We start from the raw sequence: 14,518 nt of genomic DNA on the forward strand, positions 1-14,518 counted from the left end.
ATATGTCCTAAAATTAAGCAAACATTCAAAAACCAGGTGGGGAAAAAGAAGTGCACCCTAAAATTTAGCATTTTTATAATTTTTTGTTCTTTGATATACTTCATTAATCCCAGAGGGGAAGCTGTCTTTTTGCATGACCTTTGGGTGTCAGAGTGCAGGGTCAGCCATTTTACACCGTATAAATTTTCAGGATAAGGGTCTTTGTCAAGGGCCCAATGGATTCTGGCAGTAATGGGATTTTAATCAGCAACCTTCCAGATCTAAAACATCCATCCATCCATTATCCAATCCACTATATCCTAACTACAGGGTCACAGGGGTCTGCTGGAGCCAATCCCAGTCAACACAGGGCACAAGGCAGGAAAAAAAACCCCGGGCAGGGCACCAGCCCACTTCAGGGCACACTCACACACCCACCAGGGACAATTTAGAATCGCCAATGCACCTAACCTGTATGTCTTTGGACTGTGGGAGGAAACCCACGCAGACACGGGGAGAACATGCAAACTCCATTCAGGGAGGACCCGGGAAGCGAATCCCAGGTTTTCTAACTGCGAGGCAGCAGTTCTACCCACTGTGCCACCCTGATCTAAAACATTCCAGGTTTAAAATCATTGCCTCAGTTCACTGATGCTTAAGGTCATCAGCTCTCTTAACATCCTGCTACAGCATTTCAGTGGGATTGAGGCCTGGACTTTGACTTGGCCATTCCAACACTTTGATTTTTCTGTTCATAGGAATCCCTTCTGAATGCTTTGAAATCACTTCAGTCTTTTTTGTCCAGCGCCTTGAGATTCTTAAAAAAAAAACACCCTCCACATGTGATATGCCGTTCAACTGTTCTTGGTGTCTAGTTACAAAATAAGTTGAGGTTTTTGGAGTGCTCACACTTTTTTGGCCCTCTGAACCTGAAAACCTCTCATTTTCAGGCCATTGTTGGACCATGGTTTGTGCAGGAAATTACACCTTTATGATGAAGAATAAACCAATAGGTGTCTCCATCAGAACTGATCAGAAAGATATAAAGTTCCGCGTGTCACATCAACTGACACCAGGGGTTCACCCTCTAATGGGATACAAGGGGTCAAAATTACTTTTTTCACAAAATTTGAAAAAATAGGAATCAGTAATATAGGCATGTGAAGTTTTATGTTATTTCGAGGTTTACTTATATTGATATTTGATTTTTTACTGGCGGTCCTAACCCTCTGACAAATTTAGACAAATTTCAAACATAATTAAGTTTCAAATCAAGCACAAAGGAAACAGGAATCCTGCTGGCTTGTGGGGACTAAAAACTCTGGCCTCACTTGTTCACCTCAACATTTAAATCACAGAACTAACGCACACACTCACCTCCTATTTTTTTTCTTTCAGTAGTACCTGTAGCTCCTAACATGAGTATTTAGTGGTTCATCCTGCAGTTGATTGTCAGGGCTTACAAAATCCAAAGGCCACCAGGCAACCAGTAACCTAACTGTAGTCATTTTTGGAGCAACTGCATCCTTAAAGAAATATGCCACCCAAAAAGTAAATATCTTATATATAAACGTCTATGCGTGGAAGTGTGTGTGTCTGTCTGTCCGGCCCAGAAATGAGAGGTTACAGCATGAAGCTCAAAGACCCGGCAAGGTGGCCCCAAGTTAACAAGTTGGAAGAAGAAAGAGGTGTGAGGCTACAGCATGAAGATGAAAGAAAGCGACCCTGTCGCCAAAGTAAAACCGCCAAGAAAAGAGAAACTCAGTTAGCCGCTAATACACAAGCGAGGTGAGCACATCAGCAAAACGAAACCTCCAAGGAGAGAGAAACTCGCTTAGCCGCTGATAGACTTGGGGTGAGCATGTCTGCAAAACGAAACTGCCAACTCTGCATTTAAATTTTTTTTTTTATTTCAATAGTTTCCTGGAGTCTGTTTTTTTTTACAGCACAGGCTTACACAACTAGTATATATATATATACTAGCCAACCCATGGCGTACCATACACCGCATAATTAGGCCGTTTTTTAAATAATTTTTAAGCACAGGGAGAAAATTAACATTTGAAAAATCGGTAATGTAATAAATCAGCAAGAAAAGCAACATTGTAACAAAGCACGGAACGAACCAACACACAATCGTCCGTGCGGCGCTCAGGTGCGGAGGGTGGAACGGGAGGAGAGGAGAAGAATGTCCACTCGCTCCCTCCGTCATGCTAGTCTGCTGATTTCTCGTTCAGTATGCACTGCCTGCTCATGTGCCCACGTCCAGCTCGTCACTCGAGTCGTTGTCGTCTTTGCACAGTCCAGATGCAGCTGTGACTCACGTAGACTTTTCATTGCTCTGTGCGGTTTTGGCTGCCTTTCTATATATAATCCACCAAGACACCCGACCACGGTAGCAGCGAGGTGGGAGGGGGGTGTTTACAAATGGCAGGAGCATCTAAGAAGACGCATGCTTGTTGCGGATGTGAATTGCTGTATGTAGCGTGTAAAACAGTTTGCTATCGTGCATGCGGTCGTGCGTCGTAACCGAAAACTCATTTTTTAAAGACTGCTCACTTCATTGTGTTTTAACCTCAGTTGTAAAGGAATGTTTTAAGGATCCCTTGTGAAACCCCTCGCAAACAGTTTTACACGCTGCATAGGGCGATTCACCTCCACGAGAAACATGCCTCTATGAACAGTCAACGTGTCTCGGAGGTGCATGTGATCTCTACGACAGACGAATATAAATGACGCCGGTTTTTCTGTGTCGTCGCGTCCGAGTTGGTGGGCGTGGCTCTGTGAGTTGTCGTCGTATCCAATGGTCTTGGAGTTGGTGGGCATGGCTCCTTCCTGCGCGCGACATAGGTGTCTCACTTGTCGGCGGTTTAGTGAATCCACACCCCTTCCGGTGTGCTTTCCATGGGTGTCTTGCCTTAGTGAATTATATATATATAGATACTAGCTGTACCCTGTGACTCTGCCTGCGTAGTAGTGAAACAAGCTAAGTGGATACTCTCCAAAATGTTGCGAGAGCTAGGCCGATTCGAACGGAGGCTGGCTCGTAAGTGAGGTTGGCCCTGCCCGGCTCCCCACTACTGACGTCGCACTCCTCTTCCTCTTGGCCCGCAGCCTCTCTCTCAGATTAGCGTGAATAAATTGTTCCTGCAAACAAACTATGATACTTAGCGCAATGAGAAAAGTCGCAAAATCATCTGGAATGTTCAAGCAAATTATAGAAAAAAACACAATCTAAATCCGTTAAGTAGTTCTCTCATGGATGGACAGACAGACAGACAGGCAGATGATGGATTTTATACATGTAAATATATGTGTGTGTTATTTACTTCATGTAGTTTGCAGCGATGGCTGAATGAGAGAAGAAAAGATTGATTTAATGAAGCCTAATAATTCTATGCTTTTCAATTGAAGATCGTCTCCTCCCCCAGTTTTAATCGCGCCCCCTAATGTTTTTTTTGAAAGGTGCCCACTAATACCAATTTGTTCTTTTTTAAATTAATTATATATCATAGATGCATATTTTATTATACCTACTTAACTTTTATTGACATTTATCTAACTCTATATTTATTTTTCTAGTATCAGAATGTAGTTTAAGTTAATTTGTTTTGGTTTCAATAGATGTATTTTTCATATTTTCGATTCTTGTTTTTTTTTCCACATCTTCACACCCCCCTTTTTGTTACTTTGCGCCCCCCTAGGTGGGCCCGCCCCACAGGTTGAGAACCACTGATTTAGAAAAAAAATGAATAAGCACTTCACTACATATTGTACAGTATGCAGGTAGATAAAATTTTATTTAGTTTGATTTTAATTTGAATATGTTTTACGCGTTTTAATTATACGACTGGAAAATGGACACAAGTAATTTTTTCTTTTTCACATGGATGTTTTTCAAATTGTTTGTCATTGTGCTACATGGCTTGCCATTAGGCTCCATTATATACTAAATGTTTTTTTTTGTTCTGCTTGAAAACATGATATTAAAACATTTTCTCGATCGTTACTGAAAATTATATGGGGTAAGTAACTTATAAAAAAAAATAAAAAATAAAAAGATTATTTTTGGGTTGCCTTTACAAATTGACCCTTTAGAGTTGTTCATCTGCTACCTGTAGGCCTGGCTGGTATCCAGTGGGTTTTCACAAAGTTATTCAGATCGAGACTGATGTCACCAGAATAACCCCACTGCAGGATTTTCACAGACCCTGCTGCTGACCCCGTTTACTAACATGGATACTAAAAGCAGCTCTCCCGTAATCAGTGAAGGCACCCTCTAAAGCTCCTGTACGGCATTTCTCTGGCCATTTATAAATAGTACCGTTATATTCCATGCTACCTGAATTTAGAATTCTTTTCTGCTACGAACCACATTTTCAGCCCTCCATTTGCTTGCTCATCAAACGTTTTTTAAAACTTAACTGCCCAAGTGCAGAAGGCTCTGCTCAACAAGCATTAACATCTCAGTACACTACATACCTTGTGGCTGGTGTTTCGGATATCCATTCATCTGTTTCTCTTTGACGTAAACACCATGATTTAAGGGCTTCAGCTGACGAGCCAGAATTATTTCATTCAGTTTCTGCTGCAGAGCCAAGTAGTTCTCGGAAAAATGAGTGATCTGCAAGAATTCAATTTTGGACATAATGTTAAAAAACAAAACACATTTATACTTTTAGAAATTATGTTTGCTCTCCCTCACGATAAACCCCTATGTACAGCGGTACCAAAAGGTAAGTACATCAAAAATCAACCTGTGAGTTTACTTGAGCTGGTAGCACTTTGAGGATTATGTTCTTTAATTTCTCCTGTACCATCAGTACCATCTAGCCATCTCTGTTAAGAAGTAAACTCATATGGATGAGCCTGTGGTGTCCTGTGCTGAACAACTTTGTGGTGACCTCTGTTGCCTGTTCTGTTTGCCCCTAAGGCTCAGAGATTGCAACTGCTATGAAAAACAAACCTCATTGTTCCTGTTTCAAAGAAGGCAAACACCTGTTCACCTAATGACTACAGACCAGTGGCCCTTACATATCACATCATGAAGAACTTCACAAAGCTTGTCCTAAGCTATAGGAGTCCTCTTGTGGGAGATCACCTGCATTTCCATAAGTTTGCCTATCAGACAAAGATGGAGTTATTTATCTGCTCCACAAGGCTGGACAAAGCTGACTGCACTGTGAGGATGATGTGTTTTGATTTCTCCAGCACCTTCAGTACCATCCAGCCATCCCTGTTAAAGGGGTCACCTCAGAGATATGTAGGTGGATGAACCTGTGGTGTCCTGGATGATGGACTATCTGTCGGGCAGACCGAACTTCGTGAGACTCAAGGATTGTGTGAGCAACACTGGACCACCACAAGGTGCAGGACTCTCTGCTTTACTCTTCACTCTGCACATCTCCAATGATAAATATAACAGCAGGTCATGGCACTTGCAGAAATTCTCCAATGATTCTGCACTTTTGGGGTGTATTGATTAAACAGGGATGAGACAGAGGAGAGGAGTCAGGGGGAGAACTTTGTGAATTGTCTTCAACTAAACATCAGCAAAACCAAGGAACTGCTTATTGAACTTTGCTGCACCAAGGAGCCTCCATTTCTGGTTCCTATTCAGGGGAATGGACGTAGAGGTGGTTGACTCCTACAAGTACTTGGGGGTCCACATTAATGACAGCTTGGCCTAGTCTCAGAACACAGAGGAATTATACAGTAGAAGAAAGGACAGAGCAGGCACTTCTTACTTTGGAGATGCAATTCCTTTAATCTGGGTTGTGATAACCTTATGCTCGTAATACATCAAGGAGGTCCCCAAACCACCAAACCGTCAATTGTGTGTCTAAGCTTCACTGGGTACACATTTATAAGATGACAGAGATGTATAATGGTAAACTGCATAAAAATGCACACACACCATGTTTCATCAATCATATTTGTTTAGCGTATGGATTTTCATGTGTTTTGGCATATATATATTTTCACACTCAGTTCTAAGCAAACTTTTAGAAAAGAGACCCATAGTGTGGAATTTTCCGCTTGTAATGCCATGTCGGTGCTCAAAAAGTTTCAGCTTTTGAGCATTTCAGATTTTGGAATTTCGGATTGGGGATACTCACCTTATACAAGCCAATGTTGACCAATTCTCTATAACTACAAAAGATGTGAAAATGTCCATGGAAAAAAGGAAGAAACAGCTCACATTACTTGTGTTGCATAATCAATGTATCAGTTTTCCAGTTGTATACTCAAATTCACATGGGAGTACCTTTTTGAATGGAAGATCCGTGTCTCCCCCTCATTCATTGGTTAAGAGTCCTGTCTTCAGTTAAAAAAACTCAATAGATAATTTTAACACAGGACTTTATCAGAAATTAGTTAGAAAAAGGAATCAGGAGATGAATATTAACCAAAGCAGCAAGCAGTGGGTAATAATAACGAAGTCAAAAAAACAAAAAGCCAAGACTCAATATGTGTGTCAATCGTAGTCAAATACAGAGGGTGGAAATTCAAAAACCAATAAACACACACATCACCAGGCAAAACGGTTATCTGAAATCGTAGTGAAAAAGCAGAGCTTGAATTCATTAACGAGAAATATTTCAAATCAAGTAAGGATTTAAAATTTTAAGCTTTGGGTTGAATACAATAAAGGAAGTGCACAACACAACCTTTTTGTCTTCTTGTCCCTGGTATGTTATGGGCCGCACACTTCTGATTGAACTTGCCTAACAATGACATAGCAACCATCCTCAAATACTGTTTAAAATGGTGGCGCCCATAAGAAAACATTATGGCGTCTTTTAATAGCATTGTTAAAGATATATCCAGCACCAAAACAGATGAAACCACGAGACTCCTTGACTACTAAAGTCCCTAAAGCAAAATGAAAATAGGAGAAACAACAGTCTGATGATGACGTCTTTCTAGGCAAAATGTTAATATTTATAATGATTAAAATATATTTTTCTTGTCATTTTTACTGTTTCATATGGGAAATAAATACGACTAAATACTTTAAATAAGCACATTACCACGTATGAACCTTTTAAAATTTCAGTCCTAATTACACACCCATCCATTTTCTTACATTTTGTAAATGTTAAAACATGGCCTTTTTGGAATCGGGGACCTTTTTGTTTCACTCCCCCTGCAGCAGAACTTGCTTCCAATTGTCTTTCCAGTCAGCTCCTCGGGGTCTTTGCTTATTTGTGTTTTCTGAACTGCTTCCATGAGTTCCAATCACAAAATGTGAACAAAGGGATGGCCGATCAATACCAATTGACTTTGTGTTTTTGTATCCACTCCTTGTTAGAATTATATATGGGATTTTGAGAAGCATTAGGCTGGAAATTTAGTGGTTAACCAAGCCTGAGATTATTAACACAAGAAATCAGATTTTTCAGCAAAATATTGTCAATATGTGCTTCAATAAGTTTTTCTTGTTACTGTTTTATCAATGTTAGAGGTGCTGCTATTATCAAATACCTTGTTCTGTGAATATAAATTCATTCACTTTTCAAAGCCGCTTAATTCAGTTTACAAGTCACTGAAAGCTGGAGTCTGCCTGGAAGCTTTGGGTAAAAGGCAGGAACCAAATCAGGGTGGGACTGCTAGGCAATTGCTGTTATGTATCGGATTGAAATTATGTGTATTTTATGGTTTACAGTAATCCCTCCTCGATCGCGGGGGTTGCGTTCCAGAACCCCCTGCGATAGATGAAAATCCGCGAAGTAGAAATCATATGTTTGTATGGTTATTTTTATACATTTTAAGCCCTTATAAACTCTCCCACACTGTTAACATTATTAGAGCCCTCTAGACATGAAATAACACCCTTTAGTCAAAAGTTTAAACTGTGCTGCATGACAAGACGGAGATGACAGTTCTTTCTCACAAATAAAAGAATGCAAACATATCTTCTCTTCAAAGGAGCAGAGAATTTCAGAGAGAGAGAGAGAGAGCGCTCGCAAAGAAAAGCAAACAATCAAAAAATCAATACTTGTGCTTTTAAGTTTGCCGCGGCATTTTTTAGAGGAGCGTCAGTATCTTCTAAGCAAACAGCCTCTGTGCAAACAGCCCCTCTGCTCACATCTCCTCCGTTAGGTGCAGAGAACATCAGAGAGAGAGAGCGAGATTAAAGCAACAATCAAAAAATCATTAAGTGTACTTTTGGAAGCACCACGATAAAGCGGCATTTCTTAGAGGTGCGTCCGTATCCTCTAGGCAAACAGCTTCTGTGCAAACAGCCCCTCTGCTCACACCTCCTCTGTCAGGCGCAGAGAATGTCAGAGAGGGTGAGATAGAGGCAGAGATAAGCAAACAATCGAGCACCGCACGGGAAGCATATCTTATAGCATTGAGGAGTTTTAGTTAATATGTAATACATGCTCTGATTGGGTAGCTTCTAAGCCATCTGCCAATAGCGTCCCTTGTATGAAATCAACTGGGCAAACAAACTGAGGAAGCATGTACCATAAATTAAAAGACCCATTGTCCGCAGATATCCGCAAACCAGCGAAAAATCCGTGATATATATTTAGATGTGCTTACATTTAAAATCCGCGATAGAGTGAAGCCGCGAAAGTCGAAGCGCGATATAGTGAGGGATTACTGTATTATTATTTTTGTTTATTTTAAGTTATTATTTTTTTGCTTTTATGTTATTTCTGTTGGTTTAATATGTAATTTTCTAATGCCCTACTCTCCCTTTAAATATAGTTATGTTCTTTGTTCTTTATGGGTGGAGCCACCTTGATATCACCACTCCTGACTCCTCCCTCTGACTATATACAGTCTGCTGAGAAAACTCAGGAGCCGAAGATCATTCATTTATAGTGGAGTTTCACGTAAGTATTGTGTTCTGTTTGAATTTACTATTATTTTTGGATTTTCTTTTGTTTTGTTATTGAATTCTCTTTCTGGTTTGCAGATTGGACTTGTCTGCTGTGGATTGCCTTTTAGGTGAAACTTTTTTGCCCCTTTCTTGCTCTGTTTAATATTGTTGTGTTAATTGTTTGCTATTTGTTAATAAATCTTAATTCATAAAGGTTTTTTGCTTGCCCTTTTTACTTTCTTGTATACGAAGTACAGGGAGAGTATTGGAATCGTCCAAAGATTCGATGTCGAGATTTTGATGAATCTCGACATTTTAGACCTCCCTGAGTCCGAAAATACCATTTTTGGAATTGTGTCTGTGTGTCTGTCTGTGTGTGTGTGTGTAATAACGATAACTTTTTTGCATATAAGTACAAAACATAGATTTCTATCAACTTTTGGGTATTTCTGCTAACTGGAAGTGGTACTTTCCCTTTTATTCATGTAGCTGTACTGTCCGATTTATTCAAATTTACTTCTGTAATAATTGTTCAATATATTATTAATTTGATTTGATTTGTTGTTGATGGCTCTTTATTGTACATAATATAAAAATATAATCATTGTCTTGTGGTTTGTGTGTCTAAGCTTCACTGGGTACACATTTATAAGATGACAGAGATTTATAATGGTAAACTGCATAAAAATGCACACACACCATGTTTCATCAATCATATTTGTTTAGCGTATGCATTTTCATGTGTTTTGGCATATATATATTTTCTCACTCAGTTCTAAGCAAACTTTTACAAAAGAGACCCATAGTGTGGAATTTTCCGCTTGTAATGCCATGTCAGTGCTCAAAAAGTTTCAGCTTTTGAGCATTTCAGATTTTGGAATTTCGGATTGGGGATACTCACCTTATACAAGCCAATGTTGACCAATTCTGATTTGATTTGTTGTTGATGGCTCTTTATTGTACATAATATAAAAATATAATCATTGTCTTGTGGTTTACTTCTCAAATATCCATCCCTATATCTGAGTATACGAGAAAGTCTAGGGGAGACCACTTCCGATTTTTTATATAAGCTGAGGGTTTCCCTTTTATTTTGGAACATTAAAGTTTATTTTTGTGGCTTAAAGGATAGGTTTGTTATTTTTTAAATTGAAGTTATTTCTTTACAAACATATATGAATTTACCAGACAAAATTGTGTTCTAAAGTCAAGCATTTTCTATAATTTAAAAAAAAAAAATCTTGTCTTTCCTGGTGTTTTATAATGGAAGCCATACGGTAACAGGTTGTGACAGTAAAAAAAAATGTAAAAACTTACAGAATAATAATTTTTCAAGCCAAGAAATTTACTGAGCATTGATCTGTGTCTTGAGATTTCCCTACTTTGTAAAATAGCTTATACATATCATTTACAATAAAAAAACCCTACTAATTTTATGAGATTCAGCCATTTTAAAAGAAGACGCTGTACCTCACGGCTTATCTTCCTCTGCAATAACTTTTCTCCCCCATTGGCGTGGTTTTCCCAGGCTCACTTAGTGACTGCTCAACACGGCATCACATTAGCTACGTGCCTTTGCACAATTGGGAGAAAACACAACTCTAACTCGTGAAGGATGTGCAAATTTCACACAGACATGAGATTCAAACCGAGGAAGGTAGAACAATGAAGACGCAGCACTAATGATTGTATCCGTGTGCAGTACATAAGAACTACTTATCTGCTGAGCATTCAGCTTGCAACTAAATGACATTTGCATTGCTAATACATTATATTTTTCACCCTACTTCACTTGCAGCTGGAGTGCAATCTCTCTCCGGGAAAACGATTGGAACTTCAGTAGTCTTCAGCAATGAACGATCAGGTACATTTTTGTTTTCCTCTTTGCCTGTAAGTAGTCGTCCATGGAAAAATGAGCCCTACAAACCAGCAGGGGGGTATTTTTCGTACGTGGATTACTTGTTTAGCCGGATGTAACAGTTGACGATTTGGCCTGATCTTTGATCTGTCGGTTTTTTGAACTTTTGCTGGATGTGTTGTCATAGCAGCACATCCAAATTCTCAAACCTGCTCGGAGCAGGTTTCTTCGATGTAAACAAGGATTAGCTCACACACTTAATCAGTGTCCGTGCATGGAATTCATTCAGTAAGAGCTTCGCCGTTCATGAATGAGCGACCAATTGCTATCGGTACGCAAATTATAAGAAGAGAATTTCATATAGAGAGGGTTTTGTGTGATCAGCAAGACCCTTTATTGTTCCCGGATGAAATTATTTTCGAAAGATACCGCTTTAACCGGGTGGGAATATTGTACCTTAAAGATTTATTAGCACCTTATATTCGAAGTCAAACTCGGCGAAGTTGGGCTCTCACAACCACACAGACAGTATGCATTGCTTTGAGGTTTTTTGCAAGCGGCACTTTATTATACACTGTAGGTGATGTGGAAAATCTGTCTAAAAGTGCAGTTTGCCAGGCAATTTGTAAAGTCTGTTTGTCTCTGAAATATTTCCTTCGGGTTTCAATTGTGTTTCCTGGACACACCTGCATGTGCAGACAATAAAAGTGGCGTTTCATGCCATTGCAGGTACACAGGCAAAAACACCCACAGTTCCATAAAGAATCTCACGATAAGCCTAACATTCTCATTACCCAGGATTTCCAAATGTGATTGGGGCACATGGGACTCATCAGAGTGGAGTTTGATCAAACATTATTTGGAAAATGTATCTCTCCTCCTGATGAATAATCAGACACAGTGTCTTCATCAGATACTTGACCTTTGTCAATATCTCGTTGGTCAGACACAAGTTCTAGGGATATGACATTCCCTGCAACTGACCCAACAAAAAAGAGGGCTATATGGAACATACCTATGACACACATTGAGGACAAATATATGCAATGATCATCCTTTACCTGAAAAGTGACCACTGCATCCTGCCACTGGTTCTGACGAGGAGCTTCCCCCTGGAATGCCCTCAGAAACCGGGTGATGGGCATTTTGCTGGAGAGTCAACTCTTCTGCAGGGGTTAGGTCTGGACCGCGTGCACCTCCACCTGTTTTTTGCTTGTCTGCCTTCTTATTAGCTTTAAAATTAATGTTTTTTATATTATATATGATTCTTAATGTCAACAATTATTTAAACAGTTATATATCAATATTTACTAGTTTGAAGTATATTCTTGTACTTCACTTTAACCTGTCCCCATGTTCTCCTTGTGCTCACGTTAGATCCAGCTAGACTCACCTACTACACCGCTGCTTTTGAAAAACCGACTCATCCTGGATGAGTTTCACCGGCATTAACTCATCCAAGATGAGGCATCTGATCTCGGATGATTTAAGCGACGTACGGAAAATACCCCCCAGGTCTTCAAGTTACGGTGTTGATTTGTTTATTTATTTTGCTGATGCCTTCATCCAAAGCAATTTACAACATTTGATATACAATTGGTTACATACTACACTACACTACCTGCCAACCTAAGCCAAAATTTTGAGGCATGTTGATTAACATACAGAAGTTGTTGAAGACTGTGAACGATTTTTTTGTCTTTTTATTTTCACACTCTGGAAATGCACATATTCAAACCATTTTTCTTGATCAACAAAATCACATTAAACAGTTACTGCTGCATCCGTGGCATTGAATTGATTTACGTCTGTATTTACGTGAGAACTCCTTCCACAAAGGCCACTGCTAACAGACCTAACTGCCCTAAGTGAACAAAATTCTCGATGAGAACAGGCCATTCGGCCAAACAAAGCTCACCAGTCAAGTCAAGTTTTGAAAGTCCCTAAAGTCTTACTGTCTACCACACTACTTGGTCGCTTACTCCAAGTGTCTATCATTCTTTGTGTAAAGAAAAACTTCCTAACGTTTGTGCGAAATTTACCCTTAAAAGGTTTTCAACTGTGTCCCCGTGTTCTTGATGAACTCATTTTAAAATACAAGTCTCGATCCACTGGACTAATTCCCTTCATAATTTTAAACACTTCAGTCAGGTCTCCTCTTAATCTTCTTTTGCTTAAACTGTAAAGGCTCAGCTCTTTTAATCTTTCCTCATAATTCAACCCCTGTAGCTCTGGAATCAGTCTAGTTGCTCTTCTCTGGACCTTTTCTAACGCTGTTATGTCCTTTTAGTAGCCTGGAGACCAAAACTGTACACAGGACTCCAGATGAGGCCTCACCAGTGCATTATAAAGGTTGAGCAGAACCACCTGTGACTTGTACTCCATACATCAAGGCGCTATATAACCTGACAGTCTGTTAGCCTTCTTAATGGCTTCTGAACACTGTCGGGAAGTTGATTGAGTCCACTATGACTAATAAATCCTTATCATAAAGTGTACTCTTGATTTTTCGACCATTGTGTATTCAGACCTAACATTTTTACTTCATATGTGTAATACTTTACAATAACTGACATTAAATGTAATCTGCCATAAATCTGCCCAAGCCTGTATACTATCCAAGTCATTCTGTAATGATATAATGGATTCAAAATTACATGCTAATCCAACTATCTTGGTATCATCTGCAAACAAGAAAAACAGTATTAACTATATGCAATAAAATGATGATTTTTGAGAACCTTTTTGTTGTCACAAACCTGTCTCGAAAACACAGAAGCCATGTTTTGTTATATCAAAACATTTACTTCTTCAAAGTGGACATATTCTTCAAGTGCTTAGGCTTTTGTTTTCCAGTTGTGTCCCATGTCCCTAGATTTTCTTTATAAAACATCTTAATGGGCAAGATATATTTTAACATTTATAAAAAACACTTGACTAAGAATCTGATGGACATGCTAGCTGAGCATCCTATGTGGAAATGGGAGAAATTTTCAGAAGGACATCCATCATTGCAAAGCTCCATCAATCTTAACTTTATAACATGGTGGTCAAACAGAAGCCTCTCCTCCATAAAAGATAGATCGAAGGACTTTGGAAGTTTGCATAAATGGACTTTTAGAGTGTGATGAACAAGGTTGTCTGGTTTGATGAAATCAAGATTAGTGTCATGTTTAGAGGAAACCAGGCATTACACAGTCCTTACACAATGCCATTGTGACAGTGAGGTATGGTGGTGGCAGCATCGTGTTGTGAAGCTAAGGACTGCGAGAATAGTCAGGGTTGAGGGAAAACTGAATAGTGGAAAGTATGGAGATATCCTAAATGAAAACCTGCTCCAGGGCATTCTGGACCTCAGACAGGACCAAAGGTTCACCTTCCAACAGTACAATGAGCTGAAGCACAAAGCAAAGACAACACAGTAGTGGCTTAGGGAAAATAATGGGAATAGTCTTAAGGTGCTCAACCAAGAGCCTGGACTTGAACCAAATCGAAGATCTCTGAAGAGACTTAAGACAGCTGTCTACTGACGGTCAACATCCATCTTGACAGATCTTAGATTAAATTTGATAAGGTTAGATTAGATTATGTCTGACCTCAAGGGTAAATGAACAATTTACAGAAGCACACTAATAAAGAAATAAGTATAATAAAAACAGACTACACACCTGCTAAATGCATATTAAAACTTCTGCTTTGGATAACAGAGAGCTGCTGCTGTTAAAAACAGACAGAAAGGTGAGGTCAGACCTGCTCAGATTGACCACAGGTTTCTATTTAAAGTCATTTAGCGAACAGACCTGAAAGTAGTTGTCCATCGACATTCTCCTTCTAACCTGACAGAG

The 14,518-nt window shown here is 39.3% G+C and overlaps 1 protein-coding gene across 2 annotated transcripts in view; it reads right to left on the reverse strand.

Moving 5' to 3' along the window:
• Positions 1-14,518, reverse strand: part of myo3a (myosin IIIA) — a 390,102-nt gene that overhangs the window by 63,589 nt on the left and 311,995 nt on the right. For both annotated transcript variants that reach the window (XM_039753913.1, XM_039753915.1), the window contains one exon: positions 4,462-4,603. In XM_039753913.1, the coding sequence (XP_039609847.1) occupies positions 4,462-4,603 (142 nt within the window). The remainder of the gene's footprint in view (positions 1-4,461; positions 4,604-14,518) is intronic.

This window comes from Polypterus senegalus, chromosome 5, assembly GCF_016835505.1.
Source record: "Polypterus senegalus isolate Bchr_013 chromosome 5, ASM1683550v1, whole genome shotgun sequence".
NCBI classification, from domain to species: Eukaryota; Metazoa; Chordata; class Cladistia; order Polypteriformes; family Polypteridae; genus Polypterus; species Polypterus senegalus.